Below are 27,997 nucleotides of genomic sequence, written 5' to 3'. Positions count from 1 at the left end.
AAAGGCAAAATGAGAAACACTGAGGGGGATATAAAAAGATGGAGACACGAATACACTCTTGATGAAATTGTGAACTTATTCCACCATTTTGGAGAGCAATTGGGAATTGTGCCCAAACAGTATAAAACTGTATATACTTTTTTACCCAACAATAGCACCATTAGAGATTTGTTTCCTAAGGTGATCAGAAAAAAAAAATAGAAAAAGAACCTATATATCCAAAAATATTTGTAGCAGTTCTCTTTGTGGTGGCAAAAAAAAAAAAATAGAAACTGAGGAAATATTCATCCATTGGGGAGTGGCCAGCTAAGTTGTGGTATATGACTGTGATGGAATGTTACTTCTCCATAAGAAATAACAAGCATCCCCAATTGACAAATGGTCAAAAGAACAAGCAATTTTCAGATGAAAAAACCAAACCATCAATAATCATATGAAAAAATTCTAAATCACTCTTGATTAGAGAAATGCAAATTAAAAGAATGCTGAGGTACTACTTCTCATCTATCAGATTGGCCAATATGGCAGTAAAGGAAAGTGGTAAATGTTGGAGGGGATATGGAGACACAAATTGAGATATCAATGTATTGTTGGTGAAGTTGTAAACCAATCCAACCATTCAAGAGAGCAATTTGTAACAGTACCCAAAGGGCTTTAAAACTGGGCATACCCTTTGATCTGGTAATGCCACTACTGAGTCTGTATCCCAAAGAGATAATGAAAAAGGGGAAAGGACCCACTTGTACAAAAATATTTATATCTTCTCTTTTTGTAGTGGCAAAGAATTGGAAATTGAGGGGATGTCTATCAACTGGGGAATGGCTGAACAAATTGTGGTACATGTTGATAATGGAACAAAATAAGCAGAACTAGGAGAACATTGTACACAATAACATCAATACTGGATGATGATGATCTGTGAAAATTTGGCCACTCTCAGCAATGCAAAGATCTGGGATAATCCTGAAAGATTTATGATGTGGAATGCTATCTGCCTCCAGAGAAAGAACTGCTGGAGTTGTCTTTTACATCAGTGTATTTTTAGTTTTATTTGGGGGGTTTGTTTATGTATGGATTTGCTCTTACAACAAATGTTTTGCATGACAATACAAATTGAAAAAATAACAAGCAGCTTAGTTTTTTAAAAATGGAAAGACATGAAATTATAAACAATAAAATGAGCAGAAACCAAAAGATTATATAAAGCAACAGAAATATTGTTTAGAGAATAACATGTATATTTCCACCTCCAGAGAGTGAAATAAGAAAAATAATAGAAAATAAATAAATAGGAATAAGCAAGATATAGTTTTATATATACATATATCTTTTTGTCAAATGATGCCTTCTTGAATAGGGGGAGAGGGAAGATACTTGGGAATGTTAATGTAATAAACAGAAAAATTTTTTAATTTAAAAAAATTATCAATTTCAATAACGAATACATTCAATGCAATGAATATAGAGTAAGTATCTATTTGCAAGTTCTGGGTACTAGACAGAAATAACAGTTCCTGTCCATGAAAAGATCTTAATTTCTTTGTATGCTCAAGAAATGCAAATAAAGTCCACCTCACATCCATAACAACACTCAATATTAGCTAAGTCATGAAAAACTAGAAATATATATTGCTGATAGAATTGCAATGTCATATAAAATTTTGGACAAATTCTGTCAGAGCAAGGCAAATATTAAAAAATTATCCTATGCTGGTTGTTAATAATTATTATTACTAGAAATATATCCCAAGAATATTGTCCAAAAGGGTGGGAAAGAGAAATTGGTCTAAAGACATCCAATAGCAGCAGAATTTATTTGTGAAAGAAGTTCAGTAATTAAGGAATGGCTCTCTAAATTATAATGTAACCTTGAAATGTAATACCATAATGTGATTAAGACAAATATATAGAATATAAAGAAATATGGAAAAATGTATCGAGATAATTCTAAAGAAAGAAAGTCTAACTAGAAGAACAGAGTATACACTAACAATGACTATTTTGTCAGGACCTGTGATTTCACAGGTAAAGGAAAATTCCCCATGAGGGCATTTTCTTCACCAACAGCAAGCAAATTGCTCTACTCTCTCACTCTAGTAGAGTTGTCTGGGACAGAGAGAAGCTAAGTGATTTGCCCATTCATATTTATCCAGCCAGAATTGCTCAGAATTGGGATTTGAACTCAAGTCATCCTACCTAAAGCCAGATCTCAATTATGTCAAATTTACTTATTAATTAAAAATATCAAAAAGCAAAAACAGATATAAGTAAAAAATGAAGAGAAAAAATGGAAGTTAAAGAAAGAGGAGAAACAAGTGATAAATTGGCATAGACATTTTATAAATGTAAATTTGTTGAGTCCTATTCCAACCCCATTTGGGTTTTATTTTGTTTTTTTAAAGATACCTGAGTGGTTTGCCATTTCCTTCTCCAGCTCATTTTATAGATGAGGAAACTGAGACAAGTGGGGTTATATGACTTGCCCAGGATCATACAGCTAGTACAGGTTTAAGGCTAGATTTTAACTCAGAAAGATGAGTATTCTGAACTGAATACCCCAAGGTCAATCTACTTTGCCATGTAGCTGCCCATATAAGGGTAAATACACTTACTTTATTCACATGTAATATTTGAATCTATTGCTTGATTAAATTAACATGTGGGGTTCCTGGGTACTGACTGCTATAAAAAAAGATATTTTGACAATCTTTTCTACTGTATTCACTTGTTTTTGTTGATATTTAAACCTGTTTGTAATAAATCTTTTTTTTTTTTTAAAGGACTGGCGGGAGTTGGCATAAGAAATAAAATGGGAATTTGGAGAGAGTTTTATGGAAACTGCAGACGACCCCGGAAAGTCAACACAGAAAAAAGTTTAAAAACTTAGAAAAGCATAAAATATATTGTATAGCTTTCTATATCAACACATTTTATCTTTTAATATAATAAATATATACAATTTCCCTTTTAAAGTTAAAATTAGTAAAAAAAGTTAAAGTTTGGGGAAAGAACCTCAAAGGTTGCAGAAGATACAAAAGGCATTGCCCTATAGGCAACTCATGACCAAATACTTAAACCCAGCATTTTACAAAAAGGTACTGTAAACACCGACCATAAAAGAAAAAGAAAAAATTCAGACTTCTTTTCTGGTATGAAAGGACGGTCAAAATTTTTTTTTTAATTTTACAGATCGCGGGGGTGCCACGCCTATAACCACTGAGATATGAAAGGAATTGCCTATACTTTCCCTCTCTGATCCCGCAGCATTTTCACCTTCTGGCTCCTCCCCATCCCCTTTGTTGACCCACCCCTGGCTCGCCCCGCCCCTCCTACGCGGAAGCGGAAGAGGTTTAAGGTTCGGGCACGCCTCCGCCACTACAGTCAATCTGGGGCTTTTGGGGCCGGTCGTGCATTTGCTCCCAACATGTCCAGCCCCCGGAGAAACGCCGATAGCTGCCCGGGTGCCTCGGGGACTGGGGCAGGCGCGGGCAGTGGCGGTGGCGGCAGTGGCAGCCGCCCCGGCAGCCCAGCTCATGTGAACCACAGCAGCGGCGCAGGCGCCAGCAGGTTTGAGTTCCAGTCTCTGATGAGCAGCCGCAACCCGGGCTCCGAATCGAGCACGGCGCGGCTCCGCGCCTCTGAGAGCCCGGTGCATCGTCGCGGCTCCTTCCCCTCGATCGGGTTGGCCGCGCCGCAATCCGCCCAGCCCCCTCTGCCAGAGGAGGACTCTATGAAGCTGAACCCTTCCTTCCTGGGCATCGCTCTCCGCTCCTTGTTGGCTATTGACTTGTGGATGTCCAAGAGGCTGGGCGTGTGCGCCGGGGAAAATTCGTCCTGGGGCAGCGCCAGGCCCCTCATGAAGCTGCTCGAGATATCAGGCCACGGGATCCTTTGGCTGGCCGGCACCGCCTACTGTCTGTATCGGAGTGACAGCTGGGCCGGTCGCGAGGTCCTAGTCAATCTGCTTTTCGCTCTGCTCTTGGACTTGATCTTGGTGTCGCTGCTCAAAGGGCTTGTTAGACGGCGAAGGCCCTCGCACAACCAAATGGACATGTTTTTCACGTTCTCGGTGGACAAGTATTCCTTCCCCTCCGGTCATGCCACCAGAGCTGCCCTGGTGTCTCGATTCATCTTGCACCACCTGGTGCTGGCCATTCCTTTGAGGGTGTTGATAGTGCTGTGGGCCTTCATCTTGGGCCTCTCTAGGGTCATGCTGGGAAGGCACAATGTCACAGATGTAGCTTTTGGTTTTTTCTTAGGTTACATACAGTACAGTATAGTGAACTATTTTTGGCTGTCTCCCTTCAATGTCCCTGCACTTTTTGCTCTCTGGAGTCACGAGTAAATTATTTTATTGTTTATGGGACCAGAAGAAAAGAAACAAAAGCTTCCAAAGCTTCCAAGAGAAAAAGGACCAAACATATACACCAGCATCCATCATGCTCTTGTAGACAAATTAGGACCTGCCTTGGAATTTGAGTCTCAAAGGAAAAAAAAGTAACCCCCTACCATCTTGATATTTGCTAGATTGAAGCATGTGCCAGCTATAAGGTGAACACAGTCATGTTAGGTAAATAAGATATTTATATAGACAGAATTAGACATATATAGGTCTTCATTAACAACTATGTCAGTAAGTAAATAGCAAAGAAATCAAGCAGTTTTGCTGTTGATGACTAATTTCTTTGAAAGTTTACAGTCAGTGGATAATATAATTCTAATTATCTCCCATACATGATACCTCTTTTTAAAGGGGAAAAGGGGGAAAAGAAATGTTAACTAGAATTATATTTTGAATTATTAATATGTATTAAAGTGAACAATTCATTAGTTTGCTATAGAGTAGATTTCAAACACAATTTTGAAAATATAAAACAAATTCTACTATGAAAGACTGGTGCTATAGATATGTAGATTTTTACATTTTTATTTATTCACTTTTAAGAACACATGTTTTGTTTTTTGATAGCTACGGGAAAGTACATTTCCATCTTTGGCGATACAACAAATTAGGACAATCTTCCCTATCCTGTTAAAAAAAAGATGGATGTAAATATTTTACATTCCTATCTAACACTACCTGTTAGCATTCAAAAGAGAACCCAATGGCTGAGAGAAAATACAAATACAGAATATACTTCAAGAACTGGCTATTTCATCAAAGTGAATGCATCTTCCACCAATGCAGATGGCTCCCCCTCCATGCCTACCAGATGGTTTCATTACTTTCTGTGGATTAAAAAAAAGTCATCACCTGGTGGCTAGTCCTTTGGTCATAAACTTCTCCATCTTAGCCAAGAGGGTCCTTGGACCAGAGATTTGCATTCAGTCACCAGGGCTGTATGTGAAGTCTTTCCAGCTTGGTGACATCAGTCTTGGAGAGCTTGCACTTCTTTGACATAATCTTGAAGAACCCAAGGTTCCATCCACACCATGGTGAGGTACTGGAGGACTTAAGTAGAGGAGCACACAATATAAAAGAGGGGGGAAATGGGGAGCTGAAAGATGTCAATTAGAAGAATGGAAAGGAGGACACACAGCTAGGTGACTCAATGGCCAGAGTCAGAACCAGGAGTTCCTAGATTCAAATTTGACCTCAGACACTTCCTAGCTGTGTGACCCTGGACAAGTCACTTGCCCCAGTTGCCTACCCCCTTGCTTTTCTTCTGCCTTAGAACCAGAAGGTAACAATTAAAAAAAAAAAAAAGAATGTGGGAGTGGGTTGTCTTTTAGTTAATTCTGTGGCAGTTTTGCTGGTTATTTATGGTGACTTGGCTAAATCAAATTCTCCAATTTTGTGATAGAAGGTAGAAATAATCTCTTTGAAAAGAATTCATTCATTAAAAAGCTATTTGTTGGGAAAGGTCAGTTAGAAAGTCACTATGAGTGAATATTTCATCTAGAAGCAGAAAACTATAGATTAGCCATATATTACCTGAATGGACCACTGTGGTGTTTTGTCATCTATCATTTCTACTCAAAAAAAAGGATAAAACTTTGCTGAGGGGTGGGAAATAGTACCAATTTTAAAGGTGACAATGCAAGCTTTCTCATGTACAATAAAAAGGACCTGTGTATTTTGTAATTTCTTGTTATATTTGGGAGATGTTTTTTCCTGTAATGATTTTAGTGTGATGGAACAAACAGATTCTCAAATATTGACACTCTTCACTGTGAGATTGCTGTTGTACCAGGCACAATATATAATTACTGAATTTCTTTATTTTGACTTATGTCATTGAGAGAATTTCATCCAGGATGCCTCCACAAATCATTTTACCAAAACCATTCCTATTTTTAAATGATGCTGAAGCCACAAAGAACCTTTAAGTGATGCAGGGAGTCAAACACTATAAAATTCAACATAAGAATGTTATCAGCATTTATAAATAGAAAACATTGTGATCTACAGTACCCTTTTGCAGATGTTATATTGGGTAACTGGAATCAACTAAGGCAAATGTAACTAAGTCTGAGTAGAAGACAAACTCTTACTGGGTAGAAAGCACTTAGGAATTCCAACTACTCCCTGTGGGTAAATGGAATCATTTTCATTTCATTTTAACCCAACACTGACTACCTCTTCACTTCCAGAGTCCACATGGTGAACTACCTAAATTTGTGAAGTTCTAAAATTATTTTGTTCCATTTTACTTCTAAAGATTTCCTATCATTACAGCAATGCTATTGCCAGATGTTTAAAGTTATGAGACTCCTGTTCATGGCCCTCCAAATTAACTCTTAGGGGCTTTAAGGCAAGATAATTTTGTTGAATGTTTATGCCACTGAGATTCACTTAATTAAATAGCACCAAAGTTTACTGATTCAAATGAGTGTCTTCATTCTTTGATTATTTTGAGATCTCACAATTAGTTGATGCAGCATATACTTCCTCTGAACCTATGTGTTGAACTGTGTGTGTAAAGTTCTGGGTTTATATCTTTGCTCTTTCATGCAAATCAGGTAAGCTTTCTGTAAAATGAGATTTAAAGCCCCATCAAGCAGTACACATATGATCCTACTGCCCACAGTCACCAATTTTGCTATCTATGTATGGCCACTGCTGGTGGGGGCTAAATTTCCCTGTCTTACATAATACTGTAAGACCTGCCCTTAGGGAGGATGGCCATATTAGCTTGACACCAGAACTTTTCATCAGCCTGACACTAAAAGAGGGAACATACCAGCTTTAAAGATGTTTAGTTCTAAAATTCTCAGTACTTGGAGTCACAGATTGGAGAGGGGAGCCAAGGACCCAGAGAGAAAAGGCTCACTGTGTTTACAGCATCCAGTGCAATGTCTTGTAAATACTTGATTAATTTTCATAGGGCAGGGCAAGCCAGAAGTGGCCCTAGAGGGAACTAGGGCAGAAGGAAATCAGATGGTATATATATATACATACACACACACATATATATATGTCAATGGCACTTTTTAAAGTGGTGATTGTGCTAATTATACATGTTGTCTAGTGTTCATATTAGGACTAAAGAGAATACAAACCCTACCCAAACTTTGATTTCTTCTTTAAGAAGGTGCAATTTTACTGAGTCTAGGGTTATTTTAAATGGATGAGCAGAAGTTAGGAGTAGAGGGAAGCAGGCATAGAGAATGAAGCCAGTGGTCTCCTAAAAATGGGACAGAAAGAGCAGACAAGGTTTTAGAGAAGAGGATAAAAAGACTACAGTTTCAATGAAGAACTAATCTTATAAGTGATAAGGCTGAGGACAGAGATTGTTAATCTAGACAGGGAGGTGTGTTTATTATTAAAAGTGGGTGGAAAATGTTGGAAATTCTTTATGTGTAATTGGAGAAATAATTAAATTAAAAAAAAAAAAGACCTGGGTGAACTCTGTTGAGGAAGAAGATGACAAATCTGGCTAAAAAAACTACATGAAAATCAACATAGGGTTGAGAAGAACAGACACAGAATTTATGGTGAAATTAAGAGTTGTGGGACAAAGATGGGTTGGTCTCCCTTACCGCGTGAATGTGCAGCTCCACCACAACTTCCAGGGGCATCTTTCCCAGCTGGGGCGGGAAAGGTTGGAAAAGGACACTGCTGCGCTGGGCAGAGGAGCCGGGTTTTTTCCCCTCAGCCCTCCCGCCCCGACTCCTCTCCCTTGTTGAGAGCTGGAACTTCTGCCGCCGCTGTTTCCCACCAGGGAAAAGCGTCTCGTTGCTATGGAAACCGAAGCTTCCAAACTTCCACCGCTGGAACGCGTGAGGCCGGGGACGTGCATGCGTAAGTCTTTCGGCCCGCGCTGCATACGGAAGAACGAAGAACGTGACCCTGGTTCGGGATCGGAGTAAGTGCTCTCTGCTTGCATGGAGTTGCTTGAACCCTTCGCTTCTCGGCTTCTTTACTTCATGTCCCATCCGCCCCACTTATGGCTTTTTTTCAGAACCTGTAATAACCCTCGGTCTGTTATAACAGAACGGTAATGATCACAGGATTCAGAGCGGAATGGGATTTTTGAGGATATATAATCCGATTTTATATGTGCGAAAACGGAGGCCCAGGAAAAGGAAGTGATCTGTGCAAACCCGCAAGGGTAGTAGCGGTAGTAGTGGTTACAACTATCGTAGCAGCTTTCTCATTTGAGACTCACAACAATCCCCTGAGGTAGGCACCAGAAGGTTTTATTATCCTCATTTTATCAGTGTAAAATCTGAAGTTTAGAGAGGTTCAATTCCCAGCCTCAGAGCTACTAGTAGTAGCGGTCTTTGCAAGGACTTTTGAGGACAGAGATAGGTGGTAGGCTAAGGTACAGGATCGGGTATACGTTTGCAAACTTTGGCTATGCGTTGATTGGTTTTGCTTTAACTTATTTGTTGCAAGGAAGGGTTGGAACAGGGGGTCGTTTGAGAGGTAACAAGAGTTGTGGAAAAAAAGACTATAGGAGGAGCTCAGGGCAGATTAAGCCCACTGAGGAAAAGCAGCCATGCTTGCCTGAGATTGCTGGCCAGATTCAGCCAAAGGTCATCATTAAACCCTGAGGGCCTCCTCACTCTGAAGAGCAAAGAAGTCCTTGTGACACCATGACTGAAAGTACCAAGCCTGCCTTTCCCTAAGAACAGATTAGCAATCACTGTTTCCCAACTTGCTTACAGCTGTAATAGCAACTCTAATGTTCATGTGTGAAGTCATTTTCATAAACCTTATCCTGTGGGAAAGTCACACACACACACACACACACACACACACACACACACACACACACACACACCAAGAATGTTGTAATGCTTAATACTCTATAAAAGTCTTTCTCTTTGTCCTAATAAATGAAGATCATAGTTCCCCTCCTTCCCCACCATGGTGCTGTGACTTTTCTACTCAATCTCAGGTATGCTGGCCCCCCCACTCTCACTCTCTCACACTCCCTCTCTCTTTCTCTCTCCCTCCCTCTCCCCCTCCCCCTTCTCCCTGGCAGGCTAGCTCTCACTCTCCCCTGCTACAAGGGCCCTCAGATCCAGACACTCATCACCAGATCCCACACATGGCCTCGACAAAAGATGGTCAATTTGAAAAAGTCTTTAAAATATTTATAGCCATCCTTTTTGTGGTGCAAAGAATTGGAAACTGAGAGGATAGCCATTAGTTGGGAAATGGCTGAACAAGTTGTGGTATATGAATATGATGGATGATCTACAATGTCTTTTGTAAAGTGCAATTAAAAAAAAAAACCGATGGGAATGTTTTTAGTATAGCCTGGGAAAACCTGTTTGAATTGATGAAAATTGAAGTGAGCATTATTACCAGGAAAACAATCCATACAATAACAGCAATATTATAAAGATAATCAATTTTGAAAGACTTAGTAACTGATCAACACAATTCTAAGGACTAAGAATGGAGTATGCTATCCACCCAAATAAAGAAATTATTTTCAATGTAAACTAAAACATACCTTTTTTTCTTTAAAAAAAAAAAGTATTTGGAACAGGCTAATACAAAAATTTGTTTTGGATGATAATGATATGTATTTGTAATAGGTTTTATTTTTCTTGCCTTCTGATTGGATGGGGAAGGAAAGAATTTGGAACTGAAGAAAACAATAGAAAGTATACTTTTAAATAAGTAAAAATTTAAAACCTTTTTAAAAGAAAGCCCAGATCTTAGTGATTCTAGGACCTTCTTGTGCTTTGTTCTTCTTCAGACACAGATTGAAGCTTAGGTCTTCCGTGAGCCCCTTGAAAGCTGGAATGGTGTGTGTGTGTGTGTGTGTGTGTGTGTGTGTGAATAATACAAATAATGCCAGGATGATTACAAAAGTGGTTAAATATTAGACACATGGGTTATATGCAAAAACATTCAAAGTATTTCCTAATCTTTTTCCCCAAGGTATTTCAGGGAGAACTGTTAACTGAGCTTTCACAGTCCAAGGCAAAAAAATTTAGCTTGCAAAGTCTTACAAGATTTCTCTTTATCTCACAGTAGTTAATATATTCTTTAGTGCCATGGTTACACTTTTAAAATAGCCAGTGCTGAGATTCCAGCCCTAATTAGAATAAGCCAAGGATTTGTGTTTTAAAGGGTAGGTAAATAGCATTCCTCCATTCACTGCAGTTGGTGATAATAAAAGGGGTCTAAGAATGTCTGGCAGAACAGCAAGTAATAGCGCCTGGAAAGGGTCCCTGACACTGAAATATAAACAAAAATATTTATTATGTGTATATGTATAGGAAACATGAATAATCAGAAATGCTGTTTTAATAAAACATTTGGAGGGCCATTAGGAATGTGAAAAAGAACTTGGAACCATGGAAGTTTACGGAAGAGTCATTGTAGATCATCCAGCCTAGCCAACTCATTTTACAGAAAAGGAAATTGAGGCTTAAAAAGGTAAAATGATTTGGTTATGCACACCACTACCTATCAATAGAGTCAGGGTTATAGTCGAGATCTCCGGACTTCTAGTCCCTTGCTCTTATTCGCCATACTGCTGTCTTCTGGACAGTTACTGCTTACCAGATAAGAAGGTAAGAGGTAGGATCCCTGGAAAGTGACTTCAGGTCAGTTCTACAACAGGGAGAAGCAAATAGAAGGTTCATGGGAAGGATCTTTTGTCCCAAAGGCTTAAATGGTACTATGTATTAAAAGTCTTAAGAAGGACAACTGTAGAATCAAACCCCTTTCAAGGTGTCCCAATAGTTTTAGGGCAGTTTTAAGCTACCAAAAGCTTAAAAAGAAATTTTCTACCAATACAGAACAGCTACTAAAAGCTTAAAACTGCCCTAAGATTGTTGGGACACCCTGTTTATTACTTGCTGAGAATGCAGGCTGAAGGGACAGCCCTAAGGGACAAAGAAGGCATTTGTTAATTCTAAGATTACTATCACATAATGGCTAGCAATGAGCACTGATTCTAAAAGTAGCCAGAAACCTTTGTGAAACAGAGGAGATCATATTCCAGAGCAGGAGATGAAATACATGGCCAAAATCTAAAGGGAGCTACAAGCAGCTCAAAACAACTAAGACGTTTGGAAAGAAGGAAGAGACACAGATGCAGAATCTTGACTGCTGCATTGCTTACATTGAAGAGATGATGAAATCTATAGCTGCACCAGAGGCTATTTGAGAACAGGTTTAAGCCATTCTGCAGAAGCCAATTCACACAAGAGAAAAGGCAACCTGGCATCTCAAGCTAATTTCACAAAATAGTAAGGGGCCAAACACTTAAGGTTCTCCTATTCACCCAGATGATAGCCTATTAAAGAGTTTTCCATGCCCTGACCTCTCACACATAACCATGTAAACAAAGCCACGATTCTGAGCATAATCACGACTGAGAGTGATAGTCATTATACTCTCCAGATCACTGATGTATATATGTATATGTACATGAAATTGTAGATATGTGTATACATCATTTCATTTGATCCTTACACCAATCCTTTGACATGTGCTATTATAATCATAACCATCTAACAATTGAGAAAACAGGTTTCAAGAACTCACCTAAGTGACTTGCCCAGAATCATGCTAGCAAGTGACTGAGATAAGATTTAAACTTGGATTTTAGTGCCTAAAAGTACAGTTCCCTATCTACTATAACATGGGGTGGGGTGGGGTTAGAATTATTGGACAGTAGTTAAGGCCTGAACTTGGAGACAGGAAGACCTAGGTTCAAATTCTACCTTAGATAGTTTAGCTCTGTGACCTAGATAAGTCACAAACCTTTCTGGGCTGCAATTTTTCTTTTCTTTTGTATCTTTATTTCTCCATTTTTGCCAAGACAACATAGAACCTTGAAAAGTCTTACTTTAAAGTCTACAGGACCTTAATTCAAGTCCTGACACTGTTACAACCTTTGTGAATTCCAACAATTCACTTAAGCTCTCTAGGTTTCATTTATTAAAGCAGTCTAGGGTAGTGGAGAAAAAGCTGACCGTGGAATCAAGAGGCCCTGAGTTCAGTGGGAGGTAGGTAGCACAGGAGAATGCTAGGCCTGGAGTCGGAAGGTCCTGGGTTCAAATTCAAAAGAGTTAAAAAATTCAGATACTTTATTATCTGTATGACCCAGGTTAACTTCAATTGTAAAAACCCTTACTGCCTTAGTATTGATTCTAATACAAAAAGGGAAGAAAGAGAAAGAAAGAAGGAAAAGAGAAGGAAAGAAAAGAAAGGAAAGAAGAAGAGAAGGAAAGGAAAGGAAGAGAAGGAAGGAAAGAGGGAGGGAGGAAGGAAGGAAGAAGTTCTGACTCTCACCATATTGGAGGAATGTTACTTAATCTTCCAATAGCACTAGGCAACTCTTTTAAATAAATCAGGAAATCAGTGCTGATCTGTACTGGTAGAGTTTTTTCACTGAAAATTCCACATGCCAACAAAATCAAAGATCTTGACAAAGACAAACTACCAACATAAGGGGTAGAATCACCCTGCTTTCTGCCCAGTTTTACAAAGCAGTCAATGCACCATGGTAGCTATCACTGTCATGTAAATAAATGTAGAAGCAGCCCCAGTGTTTAACTTTTCACCCTCTCTAGGATGGCTTAACCCTCTGTCCCTGGGGTCCCTTTTGCAGCACTGAATAAACTCCCTCATTGTAAACAGTAACTTGGATGTGACATCTACCTGTTTCTTGCTCACATATCCTGATTCTCCATTTTCATTTAGGAAATTAATTAAAAAGAGTCAACTTTAAATGGTGGAAATTTTCCAAATAGTTATCCAGTGAAATATGAATGTTATGGCAATAGAGCCTGAACCTCCGGTTCACAGGAAACTTCCAGGTGAGGAAACACCATCTGCCAATACAGGCCAACATCTTCTCTGCAAGTTATAGTCTCAGAAAGTCCCTTAAGAGTACTGACAAATCAAGTGACTTACCAATGGTCACAGAACCAGAATATATCCAAGGCAGAACTTGAACTTCAGCCTTCATAGGATCATCAATTTAAGTTAATATAGCACCTTCCCCTGAAAAATTCGTATAGCTTTTTTTCAAATAATACTAAAAGGAAATAATTGGGATGAAAAAAGAAAGAACCAAAAAAAAGGAAAGACAAATCAAATCCAAAAATAAGCAAAAACAAATTCATCTGAGCTTCACTATTTGTTGTTGTGATTATTCCTCCACTTACCCCATCCCCCAACATGTGGCTTAATGGATAAAAAGTTGTATGACCCTGATCAAATCATTTAACCTTTAGGACTCTTGTTGCAGTAAAAGTACCAACCTGCACTGATATAGGGAATTTCCTCATATAGAAGTAATTTATACCAGGGTTACTCAGTGGAAAAATGTCAAACCTGGAGTCAAGAGGACCAGGATTCAAATTTGGTCTCAGACACTTCCTGATTTTGTGACCCTGGGCAAGTCCACTTAACCCCAATTGCCTAGCCCTTGTCCTTCTGTCTTAGAGTTGTTATTAAGACAGAAAGTAAAGGGTTTTTTTTTTTAAACTCATACCAGTGACATCATAGTTGACTATCTTCTCTCATCCTATCTACCATGTAATAAGAAATCCATTAAAAAATGCCAGTTATCTCTAGTAAATATCAGAAATACTACATGAACTATAGGAAATGGAAAACCTCCCCACCCTCCATGTTGTTTAGTGGGCAACATAAGAATGGGCCCTCTCTTTTTCATTTATCCCACTGGTTTCACTTGTTAGATCTTGGTTCCTATACAAAGTTAATTCTATGTGGTAACAATGGTTAAAACAGCTCCAAAGTTCTGTTCTAAACCAGCATCTCAGAAGTGTAGAATTGGACAGGAACATAGAGGGCATTTAGTCCAACCACAATCTGAAAAAGAAGCATACCAAACATGTAGTCATTTAGCTTTTTATAGAAGACCTTCAGTGAGAAGGAACCTGCTACCTCCTGAGGTAGTCTAGTCTAATAACAATCCTTTTGGATACCTGTAATTATTAAAAAGCTTTTATTACATTAAGCCCAGATTTGTCTTATTCCATTTCTACCCACACTTGCATCCAGGTTCTTGAAATTGTTGTTTAATGTATCATAATAAATATTTTTCATTCCATTCAATTTAATAAAATAATACCACCTGATTTTATTTTGAGGATTTATTAGTATTAGCATAACTGAAACCTCCTTACCACTACCATTATTTGGGATAAATTAATTCACTTTCCTATGTCTTGAATTGATTTTCTTTAGCTTGGTCCTTGGCTCAAAACTTTAATGGTAATTAAAGAATATGTCTAGGGGGCAGCTGGGTGGCTCAGTGGATTGAGAGTCAGGCCTGGAGACGGGAACGCCTAGGTTCAAATCTGACCTCAGACACTTCCCAGCTGTGTGACCCTGGGCAAGTCACTTGACCCCCATTGCCTAGCCCTTACCACTATTCTGCCTTGGAACCAATACACAGTATTGATTCTAAGATGGAAGGTAAGGGTTAAAAAAAAAAAAAAAGAATATGTCTAGTCTTCCTGAAATAGTTTCCATGACAATTAATTGTAGCCTCAAGAAAAAGAATAGAATAAAGCTAAACACTAAACTTAGTCAAGTACTATAACTGGATATGATGAAGAGCTCATTGGCCTGTGCCCAGCTGCTTTTCTTGATCTAATATCAATGGGTCTCAGTTTCCTCATCTGCAAATTAAGAAAATTATACTAGATGATCTCCAAAGTCCCTCCTAACTCAAAATCCTATGATGATAGGATTCTTAGAAACTAGATTACATCAATGTTTGGGTGAAATTCCTAGGTTAAAATATGGCTATGCAAGACCATATCCAAAATATATATACTTGGAATAATCCAGTTTCTTCCCATTACAAAATAATAAATCTAAAAAGAGGATTCTTGGCAGATTCCCTAAATGTGAAAACTCCTCCAAAGAAAACCCTTGAATGTGCTAAAGTAGTACAAAATGCCTGCTAAGCCCAATATATGAATAGAGAAAACTGCTGTGTTATGTACCTGTCATTCAAAGGTAGAAGGGAAAAAGAAGCCTATTGTTATAAAAACAGTAGTCTTCTACTTTTCTTCCTGGATTATACCAAAAGGGAGAAGTAACCTGAATATTTCTTTAGCAAAACCAACTTCTCAAGTATCCTTAATAAGGACTTATTCCCAAGACAGGAATTAATTTTCAGGTAAATACTTTTTAGCTGTCTTCAAACTATTTGGAGTCTGAATTCAGAGATAGGAAATATGTTATAGTTTTTTTATTTATCCAACTGTCAGGAGACATATGACACTTTTTACTGTGTCCCTTGACTCACTGGCATCTGAAGGCTCTGTGCTTACATGCTGAACTGATAAAACAACAAGCATACCAGTTACAGATTTAGTAACATTATTCCAAATTTGAATGACTTGCTTTCATTTGTCAACTATCCAGCTATCTAATTTCAGAACTGATTCTGGCTCCAATATAATAAGCCACCTGATCACAATTCTATTACATCAAAGCTTCTATGCCAACAAGACCTAGAGGTGGCAGCTTCACTTCTAGCCTATACGAGATAGAAAGACCTAGTCCCAAAATAGATAAATGAATGAACAAATGAATTAATAAATAAGTACCCCAAAATAAATCAACTCATTTATCTTGTGGGAAAAATTGTGTTTTCCAGTTATGGAACTATTTATATTCATGTTAACATATATATACACCCATATTCATATGGCAAGTTTATTATATACTATCTCATAGGGTTGTTAGGAAAATGCTTTGTAAACTGTAAAGTGCCACATAAATGTCAGATATTATTACTCATAGGTAATATAGTAACTAAAGTCCCTATCTTCATAAAGACATGAAGGTGGCCCTGAATATGGGATCTAGAAGACTTTTAATCAGCTGATCAATAGGCATTTTACTGAGTACCTACTATGTGTCAGACACTGCTAAGTGCTAGGGATACAGTGATGGAAAAGACAGTGCCTACCCTCAAGGAGATATCAATCTAATGGGGGAGATAAGAAACAACCAAATATTTACAAACAAGCTAGATCCATAATAAACAGGAAATAAACAGAAGAAAGGCACTAGAATTAAGAGAGATTAGGAAATGATTCATGTAGAAAGTGGACTTTTAGCTGGAGTTTGAAGGAAGCCAGGGAAGTCAGTAGATGGACATCAGGAAAGAGAGCATTCCAAGAATAAGGTACTTCTAGAGAAAATGCCAGGAGCTGAGAGATGGAGTATCTTTTCCATAGAACAACAAGGAAGCCCATGACACTAGATTAAATAGTGTTGTGGGATATAAAGTGTATAAAAGGAATGGAAAAGGGAGAGAAAGCCTAGGTTTTGAAAGGCCTTGAGCACCAGAGGATTTTTTATTTAATCCAAGAAATAATGAAGAATCTCTAGAGTATATTGAATATGGGGGTGACTTAGATCTGTGCTCTAGGAAAATCACCTTAGCAGCTGAATAGAAGATGGACTAGAGTGAGAAAGGACTTGAGACAGACAGACAAACCAGCTGGCTAATAATGCAGTTTGAGGTGATGAAGACTTGCATCAGGGTGGTGATAGTATCAGAGGAGAGAAGGGAATATATTAAAAAATACAGTAGTGAAATCAACATGCCTTAGCAACAGAATAGATATGAACAGTTTGACTAGTATAAGGATTAAAATTGGGGGTTTTGACTCAATAAGAGAGTTATAAAGTAATATTGTGGTACCCAATTTTAAAATATTACAGCTTAAGTCAAAATGACTTTTAAAGAGGTGGAAAGAGTGAAAGTGGGAAATGCAGATAAAGAGACAGATTCTTAATAAGCCTACCAGCTCTAAGAGCTTCTCCAGTGAAGTAAAGTCCAGTTTAGCATCCTGGCAGGAGGCTTCTTCAGGTCTTAACCTCCATGTGGAGTCTTCAGCCAGAAGTACACCAATGCAACCTCCTCCACAGCCTGAACCACTCACCCAGCAAGCCAAGGCAGGATCCATGGTGTGGGGATAATTGTGCCTCTCCCCCCTTTACCCTGAGTATATCTGTAAGGAGAGTTTTTTCTTACAAGGGAAAGCATCTCCTCCAAAGCTAAGACAGGAATCCCAGCCAATCTCTCATCAGGAAAGGAATGGTGTCCTAGACCATGTTGGTCTCTTGTTATACCCCTTTTTCCACATCATTTCCTGACTCTCCCCCTCTCCATAGAAACTAATTGTAGTCTTTCAATTTGCCTAGTACTGCCCAAGGAGGAGAGGCAGTGCTTGTGGCCTTTGGCAGTGTGATCCCTTACCTAATGGTTAAGTAGGGTGCTTTAAATTCTTAATTTGATTAGCTAAAAATGGACCTGGGGAGAGTTAATCCTATCCTCACACTAGTGTGGTTGTGTTTTTGTTTTTAATTACAGCTCTTGAAGGCCATCTACAAAGTTGTAGAGAGTTTCAATCAGTGGCAGTGGAAGGAATATTTCCACTGATAAAATCACAAGCCCTTGAAATATTGAAGAATATATCTGTTCATTTATCTAGGCAATGTAGCTAGCGTATGCTTCAGAAACCCATGGAACTATAAACAACAACAACAAAAACCTACGGAACTTGCTTTTGGCAAACTGTGTTTTTGCCCCCAAAACTATTTTTGAGAAATTAATGGAACATGAGAAGGTAGAAGAAACTGCCAATAACCATATTTTTTCATAATTGATAATTAAGTACTATGACTTCTGAAAAAAATGCCACTGGAAATTGAGAACATGACTATTTGACTTCAAATATGAGAATTATGGTTCCACTAAAGAAATTATTTAGTGAAATTCTTACATTCTTCTCCCCCATTTTCCTCATCAAATGTATTTTTTATTTCTGACCTTCTTTCTTGTATTACTATTCTTATAGTCTTGATCTTCCACTTACTTTCTTTTTAAAATGTTTTACTGATATCTTTTGGTTTTATGTCACATTTATTTCTGAATATATCTGTCCCTTCACTCCTACTCAGCAATCAATCTAGGTTCCCTTGAAATGAAGATTTAAAAAGGAGAGGGGAAAGAAATATAGCAAAACTAAACAATACATACATCCATTTGACAATATATGCAACATTCCACATCCATATTGTTTCACTGATACAAAGTGAGGGAAATGCTCTTTCTCAATTTTTCTCCATAGCTAGTCTTGGTCATTATAATTATACAACATTCAGTTTCATGTTTTTAATCTTTCCACTTTTATTTCTCATAGTCATTGTGTATCATTTTTCTCATTCTGCTTACTTTCCTATGCATCATTTCATATCTTCTCATGTCTTTTTGAATTCATTATACTTACTATTTTTATTTATTTTTTATTTTTTTTAACCCTTACCTTCGGCCTTGGAATCAATACTGTGTTTTCCAAGGCAGCAGGGTGGTAAAGGCTAGGCAATGGGGGTTAAGTGACTTGCCCAGGCTCACACAGCTGGGAAGTATCTGAGGTCAGATTTAAACCTAGAACCTCCCTTCTCTAGTCCTCAATCCACTAAGCTACCCAGCTGCCCCCTATACTTGCAATTTTTAGAGCACAGTGACAGTTGATTAAATTAAACAAATACATTAGGCATTCCCCAATTGATGGGTATGCACATTGTTTCCAGTTCTTTGCTACTACAAAAAGTGTCCTTAAGAATATTTTGATGGGGCAGCTAAGTAGTTCAATGGATAGTGGGCCAGGCCTGGGGAGGTAGGAGATCCTGGGCTCAAATCCTAGTTCCTCTGGTTTGGATAGGAATATCAATTCTAACACAGGAGTAAGTTGGGTTTTTTTTTTTTGTTTTGTTTTAGTTTGGTTTTTTTTTTTTAAGCATTTTGGTAGACATGACTTTTCTTTCTGCCTTTGAATTCCTTACAGTATGCATCTATCAATGAGATCTATGGGTCAAAAGTATGAACATTTTTAGAAAAATTACAAAATGCTTTCCAAAATCATTGAATTCAGAGCTACAACACTTTCCATCTTTTGTCATCTTTGACACCTGAGGAATTTTTATTTGCATTTTAATTAGTGATTTAGAGTGATTTTTCATATAGTTGTTAATAATATACAATTCTTTTGAGAACTATTTGTTCATAGCCTTTAAAGGGGGATTATGGAATGACTTTTTTTGCGTTAATTTTTTTTTATATCTTGACTATCAGATTCTTAGAGATTGTAAACTCTTTGAAAGCACTGTCTTTTGCTTTTTTTCCCTATGTTCAGCCCTTACCACAGTACCTTGCACATAGTAGGCGCTTAATGTTTATTGATTTTAATTTTATTGCAAAAATCTCCACTACCACCCCCCCAATTGACCGCTTATTTTGTTAACCAAGTCACTTACTTTCTTCCTTTTATTACTTCCCTTCTTAACCTCGTTGGAAAACTCACTATTGTTCCCCCAGTTGGTGGCACTAAAAGCCTAGGAAGCCACTAATCCCTGCATCAAGAGTTGCCCCCTTTGTGCAACTTTTTAGAAAGTGATGCAACAGTTTCTTAAGCACCTTTTGCGCTCCATTTTGCTACTTCACAAGATTGCATGGGTCAAACGCCTAGCTCTCTGTAAATCTTAAAACCCTACATAAAGGTCATCTGTTTTAATCTTATTAATGCATAAAGTCGTTATTGTTAATGTTTAACTTCTGGGTATGTTTCCTCATTTGTAAAACTGGAATGATACTTGCAAAAGGGGAGGGGAAATACCAGATCTCACAGTATTGATAGAAAGGGATTTTGTAAGAGTTATTGTAATGATTACTTTATATTATTATTATAGATATTTTGGACCTTGTGGACAAGATCATTAGTAATAAGAATAATGATGATGCGGAGTCGCCCTTGTCTAAGATTGCAGTTGAAAAGGTCTGCAGAAACCCTAAGAGACGTAAACAAGGAATAGTTATAAAGACACTCTGTGATATGACTTGCAACTGGAGGAAAACAGCCACCCTCTCCCCCCTACCCCCCCCCCCGCTTCCTCCCCCTTCGCCAACCACAGATCTAGCTCTCGTCCTACACGCCCGCCCCTTTCCCTCGCTTGTCTCCCTTTTCCCCCAGTACTCCCCACCATCCCGAGGTAGACTGCCGGAAGTGACGCCACTAAAACTCTGGCCGTCTCTTTCCGCCGGGGGGTCGGGGCCAGGCGCTAGGCGTGTGCTGGCGTCTCCGCGCGCAGCGGAGGGATTCTGGGTAACGGCCCCCCCACCGGGGGCGGCGGCTGCAGGGCAGCCGGTTCCGGTCCGCCGGGAGGCCGTTGAAGGTGGCGGTTTGCCGGGCGGGGGGGAGCGGGGCTATGGAGCGGCCGTGGCCGCCGCCTGGACCCTGGAACCTCCCCCGGGACGGCGAGGAGGCTGACGAGGAGACGGAGCTAGATGTGTCTCCTGGCTCCTCCCGCTTCCCGCAGCCGCCTAGCGACAGCCCCCAGGTAAAGGGGCGAGCTTGGGGGGAGGGAGAGGGTCTGCTAGACCCCCGGTTGGGGAGGAGACGGGAGGGTCACCGCCCCCCATCTTGTTCCCCCCCACCATTTCCCCCTGTTCCTGGTCCCCGCCCGATCGCTCTTCTCTGCATCAGGTTTCTGCTCATTCCACCCCCCCTCCCTCTTGGAGGGAGGGGGGAGGGGTGGGTATCTAATGGAGGACCTGGATCAGCTGAAAGGCTTCCTAATTGTGGGACTGTGCCGGAGCGGTTGGTGGATGGAGGTGGGGGGGGGGGGGCGTGGACGACTTGGACTGGGAGACCCCTCAAGGTCCCTTTCCATTCTAAGTCCTTTAAATCGTCTCCTTTCCCTTGGCCTCAGTTTCCTCATGTATGCAATAAAAGAATTGCAGTAGGTACCTTTTCAGCTCCAAATTCTACAAGCTTACGGCCCCTACCCTTCTCCGCTACTTCTGAGCCCACATAAGCACCTTTTCACTTTGGCTACTCATCCACCTCTGAAGAGCGGTGGGAACTGCCTCTCTCATCTTAAACTGAGAAACTGCGAGTGAAATGGGGAAAATGCACTAGTGACCTGGATCCCCAGCAGCAAACATGTTTTGATTTTTTGAGTAGTGTCAGATAAGGAAAAGAAGTTGATTTGACCTGCCTTGGGTCCGAATATGCTATGTATTACCTTAGACTGAAAGTCACCTAATATCTGAATCTTAGTTTCCTCATCTCTTAAATTTGGTGGATTAGATTAGATCAGGGGTACTTAATTTTTCTTTTGTCATGGACACCTTTGGCAGATTGGATTTCACCTGTGGACCCCTTCTCAGGTTAATGTTTTGAAATGAATAAAATAAAATACATAGAACTTCAAAGGAAACCATTTATACTAAGTTGTAATCCCCCCCTTCCCCTCCCCCCCACTAAGTTAACATATCTAATGAAATCTATCTGTAGACACCTTAGAGGTTCTTGGACTACTAAGTGATCACTAATGCCCCTGTGTCAGGTGGGCAGTTTGCATGTACCAATTTCCCTCACATACCACCCTGCTAGGCAATGCTATACATGCCTTTTCACTTTGGCTGCTCTTTCTCTGAAAAGTGGGAGGTAAGAATTTGGTAGCTTTGTTTTCAAAAATAAAGATAGGGTGATTCTACAGTGAGGCACAACCAGCCAAGTCAGGTTCAATATGCCAGTTTAATGGCAGCCTTTCTTAGTTTTATATATATAATGGAAACAGGTCTGAATTTGAAGTCAGAAAACTTGAGTTTGAATATATTATTATGGGCAAGCAATTAAAATGGCAAATAAATCTGTAAATGAGAAAATTAGATTGGATAATTGCTGACATCCCCTCCAGTTCTAAATTCTGTGAATCACATTCTTAAAGAAGCTGAGGCACCCTTCCTCATAATTCCATATAAGCTTTTAGTAGATTGCTATCATTATTTTCTTATTAACCTGCATAGATTTTTAAAAAACCCTTACCTTCTGTCTTGCAACCAATACCTTCTATGGTTTCAAGGTCAAAGAGCTATGAGCGGTAGGCAATTGGGGGGGGGGGGGCAAGTGACTTGCCCAAGGGTCACATTTGAACCCAGAACCTCCCCTCTCTAGGCCTGGCACTCAACCCACTAAGCCACCTAGCTGTCCCCTCCCATGCATAGATTTTAAAATTGAATTGTCTTTTCATTTTTGAATGGTTCCCTGATCACTTTAATGAAACTTGATACTAATGGAAGGAAATGTTAGTCTCCTGGTTCTCTGATCAAAATTGTAATAAAATTTCAAGAATCTTCTTTGACATCTGACTCATTTTTATGACCCAGGTTTTGATTATCTTACCAGACTACATGATGCCATTATTTAAATGGCCAATGTCATTTTATTTTCATAACATTTTTGACTATAGTTTTCATGATATTCTATGAAAATATCTTGCCACGGCCCCTTTTTTCTATCTGAGCCTCAATTTTCTCATCTGTAAAAGGGACTGATAAATCCTTTGTAGTATTTACCACAATGAATTGTTAAAAGGATAAAATAAGACAATATGTGTAAATACATCTATGCATATATATAAAGCATTTTGCAGTTTTTTATATAAAGCATATATAAAATCTCAGCAGGTCTACAATGTTGGCCTCATATTCCATTCAAGTCACTACCTGAAATAGACCCTTCAAGATGTCTTGAATCCTACCCTGTGAAATACTTTTCTGTGTCCCAGTACATTTTATTCTGCTTTTGTCCTTACCTAGAAGTGTTTGGGGAAGCATTCTCCAGGCCAGAATCTAGGCAGTATTGTAATTATTTCCAGTGAAATGAAGTAGTTCTTCTGCCTTCCATCATTTTTGCAAAAAGAAATAGATTCCTTAAAGATACTTTACAGAAAATCAGTATCTTTTCCACAAATTAATTTTAATATGATGATAAAAAAAATTATTTAAAAGTATGGTGCTTACAAAGAAGCCAGTCACCCCAGCTAACAAACCAAAATTCTATTTTACAACCATAGACGTTACTGAACAGCTGAGAAATTTATGCCATTATTCAGATGAAGACAGTATCCAAAAATTGATGGGTTTCATTAGTACTCTACTAATTAATTATGATCCAGTGTATGAAAAGTAACATATATATCTCATGAAAAAAAGATTGCACAGCAACTTCTGTAATTAGTTTTGCAGGCACAAAAAAGAATCGGTCTTTTAAAGTCTCTTAATGGAATTTCAGTTCAAAGAGGTTGTTTTCATGAAAGTCTGTCCCTTCCCTACCCCCCCCTCCAAAAAAAAAAGAAAATCTGTTTTGTTTGGTGTGGGGGGAGGTGGTAATACTGAGATTGAAATTGTAAGTCACAGCAGACTATTTGGTTGAAATGCCCTATTGATGATACTTTAATTTACAAAGTAGCTTGATTAATGTTAGTTTGGTTCATTTATTTTATACATTTAAAGTATAAGTACATACTTAAATGTACATAAGTACATTTAAAGGTGCTTGTTTCCCTTTCTGGCTTTACAACTTTTAAAATTGCTATATTTTTAAACATTTTTAGTCTTAAAATTCCTTTTGGGGGGGGTTGTTTGTTTGTTTTTTTGTTTACCAATGAAGAAGATACAAAGTATCTAAGAGGGTTGGTGTTTTCAAATTCCAGTTATGTAAAGAAATAGAATAGAAATTTAATCAAGCCAAGAACAGTTGATTTAAAACTTTGATGCTAATAGCCTCCCTTTTTTAGATTTCACCTATAATTAGTAGTTCTTTATAAGGTATGATAACTAAATAAGAACAAAGATTTTTTTCTCCTCCAGTGTAACATGCTTGGAAAATGTCAATTATAGTTTGGCCTTGGCGTGAACAAGTCATTAACCTTTCTTTTTAATGAGAATTATATTGTACTATCTTCACATAGGAGTGCTGTGAAGAAAATGCTTTTAGTTTGCAAAGTGCTACATATATGTAAAGTATTATGTAGTTGAATATAAATGTAGTGAGAACATTCGCAAAACCCTGAAGTAGTGAGTGAGTGCTACATCTGGACTTGAGGGCATTCTTGTTAGTACTATCTTTCAAGGTTGCCAGAAACTGCAATGCTAGAGGCTTTTCTTGAAGAATCCCTTACCTTTTCAAGGTGCATATTATTTGAAATGTAGATAATCTGCAGTTGATGGAGCATATTTGGTCAAGTAATTTACCATTAATGAAGGACAACTACTGATCAAACAATTACTGACTCCTTCAGCATACCTTCTTAAAAAAAGAAACTGCTTTTACAGTTTCAATCTTCTAATAGGACTAAATGAAAGCATCACTTAAACCTTTTTCAAACAAAAGTAGAAATATATACATGTATGCTGTTGTACTTTAGAATAAAAGACTTGTCACTAATGACTGATTGCATTGCATGTGTGTATGTAGATAGAAGGAATTATTTCTTTATATTTCTTGGTATATTTCATTATAGAAAGAAATTATAGGCTTCTGTTATCCATTACTTTTAATTTTTATAAGAAAATAAGCAAATATTTGAGACCAAACTGTATATGAAGCCCTGTGTTGCTGTACAGATTACAAAAAAGTCCTGCACTTTAACAGTTTTATTTTAATACTTGGGAATACATCACATCTAGTACACATGTCAAAGAGAACACTCTAAGGTCATATGTACTGAATGTTGAATGAATTGTGCATAAGATAAAGCTGCAGTATTTGGAGGTTTTTTCCTATAATTATCTGTGGCAAACTTCAGAAAGTTAAACTGACTTGGAAATTTGAGTAATCTCTATAATGAAAATTGAAAATATCTTACCATTTTGAAATAGTCTAAAGTGAAATTATGTTTGTACTACAGAAATATGTGCTTTGTTTCCTTCAAGTGTTATAAGTAATGTTTTGTTTTCCATCCAGATGTATAGCCAAGGGATCGAACTGGCTTGCCAAAAGCAGAAAGAGTTTGTGAAAAGCTCTGTAGCATGCAAATGGAATCTAGCTGAAGCTCAGCAAAAACTTGGTAGCTTAGCACTGCATAACTCTGAGTCCCTGGATCAGGAACATGCCAAAGCACAAACAGCAGTGTCAGAACTGAGGCAAAGGGAAGAAGAGTGGAGACAAAAAGAAGAAGCTCTTGTACAGCGAGAGAGAATGTGTTTGTGGAACATGGATGCCATTAGCAAGGATGTTTTTAATAAGGTACAAGTTTTTATTGAGGAGTACAAACAAAGCAAAAACTATCAATGATACACTTTTATATGTATGTTTGTGAATATTTCATCTCTTACTATCAGAAAGTCTATATTAACAAAATGGTATTCATTATCTACCAGTGTTTTTTCCCATTTTTAAATAAAGATTTATAGCAGCCATTATCAGTAACAAATATTCCCCAGTAGAATTTGAGGTGTCCAGTTCTTGATGATCGCTAAAGGTTACAGTGTTGATTATATAAAACTAATTTGTAACTACCAAATTTGTTGAATAAAACAAACTTTTCCATTTATTTTACTTTTACTTACTGGTAGAATCACTGTTTGAAGGAAATTTCAAATAATCTAGCCCTCTATTCTTTCTCTAAAAATACTGTACCTGAGACTATATAAAACTCAAGGCTAAGGGCAGTAAGATAACTCAGTGCATAGAGAGACAGGCCTAGGGATGAAAGGTTATGGATTCAAATTTGACCTCAGACTTCTCCTATTATATGAATCTGGGCAAGTCTTTTGACCCCAGTTGCCAAGTCCTGCCTGTTCTTTTGCCTTGGAACCAATACTTTGTATTGATTCCATGACAAAAGTTAAGAATTTAAAAACAAATGAAGACTAAAGTATAAGTTAGGAAGTTGGCAATTACTTCTAGTGGTGCTTTTTTTTTTCTTGATAGTGCCATTGACTGATGCCATGTATGAACCAGGGTACATGATCAAACCTTTATGTTCTTTATTCAAGAAGAGTTTTAATTCTAATCCTAGAGTCATCAAACTTTTCAGCGTGATAGTTACTTAGAGGTCTAGTTCAACCCCCTTATTTTACTGATGAAGAAACTGAGACAGAAAGAATAAATAAAGTGCCAAAGTTCACAAAGCTTGTTAGTAAGTTAAAGACAAGGGGAAAATTTCCTGATTCCAGAAGCTAAAATTAAACTTAGTCAGTCTAGAAAAGTAGTCGAATATCCTATCCTAAATATCACCAGTAATGGAATAAATGTCAGTTTTTATGGATAATGCCAAAGTTGGAGGATAAGTGATAAACAAGCATTGTGAAAAGGAGCTTGTTTTGGACTCAGACTGTATGGATTCATATCTAAGCCTGCTATCTGTGTAACATTGGACAAGTCACTTAAAATATTTTGAAGGCGTTTTCTCTTGTTAAATGAAAGGATTGAACTAGGTCTTTTAAAGTTTAACTCTAAATCCTATGGCTACATGACTGAAATCTATGATTTGAACATTTCCAAAATTGGACATTTTTTATCACATAAATTGAAGTAATTGTTGCATTTCATCATAGATTATTTTGGAATACTTTCTCATAATAATATGTCAGTCCATAAATTTCAGTCTTTCACAAATAAGATTTAAAGAAACATCATTATAATAGGCATCATTTGGCATTTTGTTGACTCTGGGGGCAATAGTTAAGGAATTGAAGAACCTGGGAGCTAAATTTTCATTTATTATGAAAAGAAATTCAGGTAATTGACAGAGCTATATAGGAAACTTTTTATTACTTTCTGCCTGCTTGCTAAATAATGTAATCAGCAAAACTTAAATGATAAGACTGAAGTATTGTTGAGATTACCATTCTCTTATGTAGTAATGATGTAGCAAAATTATCTACCTGATAACAAATGAGTACTTCTGTTAGCAGATTAAGCTACAGCAGTAACTTTTTTGATAGAAACATAGTAATTAAATATGAAGTGTAACAACAGAAGAGAGTTCTGCTTACTATGTCAGATATCTATAAAGAATAGATTGTTGGGAAATGAAAAACCTTAGCTTTAGTAGGTGTCTCAGTGCATAGACAGCCAGGCTTAGAGATGAGAGGTTCTGGGTTCAAATGTTACCTCAGACACTTCCTAGTTATGTGACTGGGGAAAGTCACTTAACCCTAATTACCTAGCCCCTCTGCCTTAGAACTGAAACTTAGTCTCAATTGTAAGACAGAAGGTAAGGCTTTAAGTAAATAAATGGCCTTTTGCTTTAGAACAAATATTACTATTCTCTATTAACAAATACATACCCTAAGAACTACCTTACTAGATTACAATCATGGGCAGACTGGAAATGACATCATTGTTTATGATGAATGTGATAAAATACATAATAATGAATTGTCCTACATAACTGTTCTCATTTGAGATAAAAGTTAGGGCACCAATTTCTTCTAGTAGCTCATTATGAACTATATCATCCATTTGAAATGCTGCTGTACCTTTATCATCCTCTCTGCAGCTGAACTCTTTAAGTATTGTCTCCACAGTGTTTCTGAGCTCCAAAGGTTAAACACTGTTGCTTTTCCTCTTTGTGTCCCAGTGCTAAGCACAGTGTTTCACACACACACAAAAATGCTTAATAAATGTTTATTCATTCAGGAGTAAATCTTAAACATTTTTTTAATTTCCATTTTTGGACTGGATCATCAATTTGGGGAAGGGAGTATTTTAGAAGTTTGCT

At 37.9% G+C, this 27,997-nt stretch overlaps 3 protein-coding genes across 9 annotated transcripts in view; 2 read left to right on the top strand and 1 right to left on the bottom strand.

The window, feature by feature from the left end:
- Window positions 1-8,188, bottom strand: part of SPATA6L (spermatogenesis associated 6 like) — a 103,297-nt gene extending 95,109 nt beyond the window's left edge. For 4 of the 6 annotated variants that reach the window (XR_470384.3, XM_007499536.3, XM_056805455.1 and 1 more), the window contains exon 1: window positions 7,984-8,159. Coding sequence is in view for 5 of the 6 variants with exons in the window: in XM_007499536.3 (XP_007499598.2) it covers window positions 7,984-8,022 (39 nt within the window). In the remaining variant the exon portion in view is untranslated. Of the gene's footprint in view, window positions 1-7,983 lie in introns of all 6 variants that reach the window. The other 2 variants (XM_007499537.3, XM_007499535.3) reach the window with 2 other exon arrangements.
- On the top strand, window positions 10-6,830 carry PLPP6 (phospholipid phosphatase 6). The gene is made up of 2 exons (XM_007499534.3): window positions 10-119; window positions 3,265-6,830. Exons 1-2 carry the CDS (start codon window positions 10-12, stop codon window positions 4,343-4,345), a joined length of 1,191 nt encoding a protein of 396 aa, XP_007499596.2. The 3' UTR covers window positions 4,346-6,830.
- A 10-nt stretch (window positions 8,189-8,198) lies between the features above and the next one.
- CDC37L1 (cell division cycle 37 like 1, HSP90 cochaperone) overlaps window positions 8,199-27,997 on the top strand; it is a 39,575-nt gene continuing 19,776 nt past the window's right edge. The window contains exons 1-2 of one of the 2 annotated variants that reach the window (XM_007499532.2): window positions 8,199-8,309; window positions 25,234-25,515. In XM_007499532.2, coding sequence (XP_007499594.1) covers window positions 25,234-25,515 — 282 coding nt within the window. In that variant the 5' untranslated portion in view covers window positions 8,199-8,309. Of the gene's footprint in view, window positions 8,310-20,494; window positions 20,819-25,233; window positions 25,516-27,997 lie in introns of those variants that run through there. The other variant, XM_001365047.5, reaches the window with a different exon arrangement.

The sequence above is a fragment of the Monodelphis domestica genome, chromosome 7 (genome assembly GCF_027887165.1).
Source record: "Monodelphis domestica isolate mMonDom1 chromosome 7, mMonDom1.pri, whole genome shotgun sequence".
Taxonomy (NCBI): Eukaryota; Metazoa; Chordata; class Mammalia; order Didelphimorphia; family Didelphidae; genus Monodelphis; species Monodelphis domestica.
Note: the sequence above shows the minus strand (reverse complement) of the source record. Positions and strands in the feature narration are given on the sequence as shown.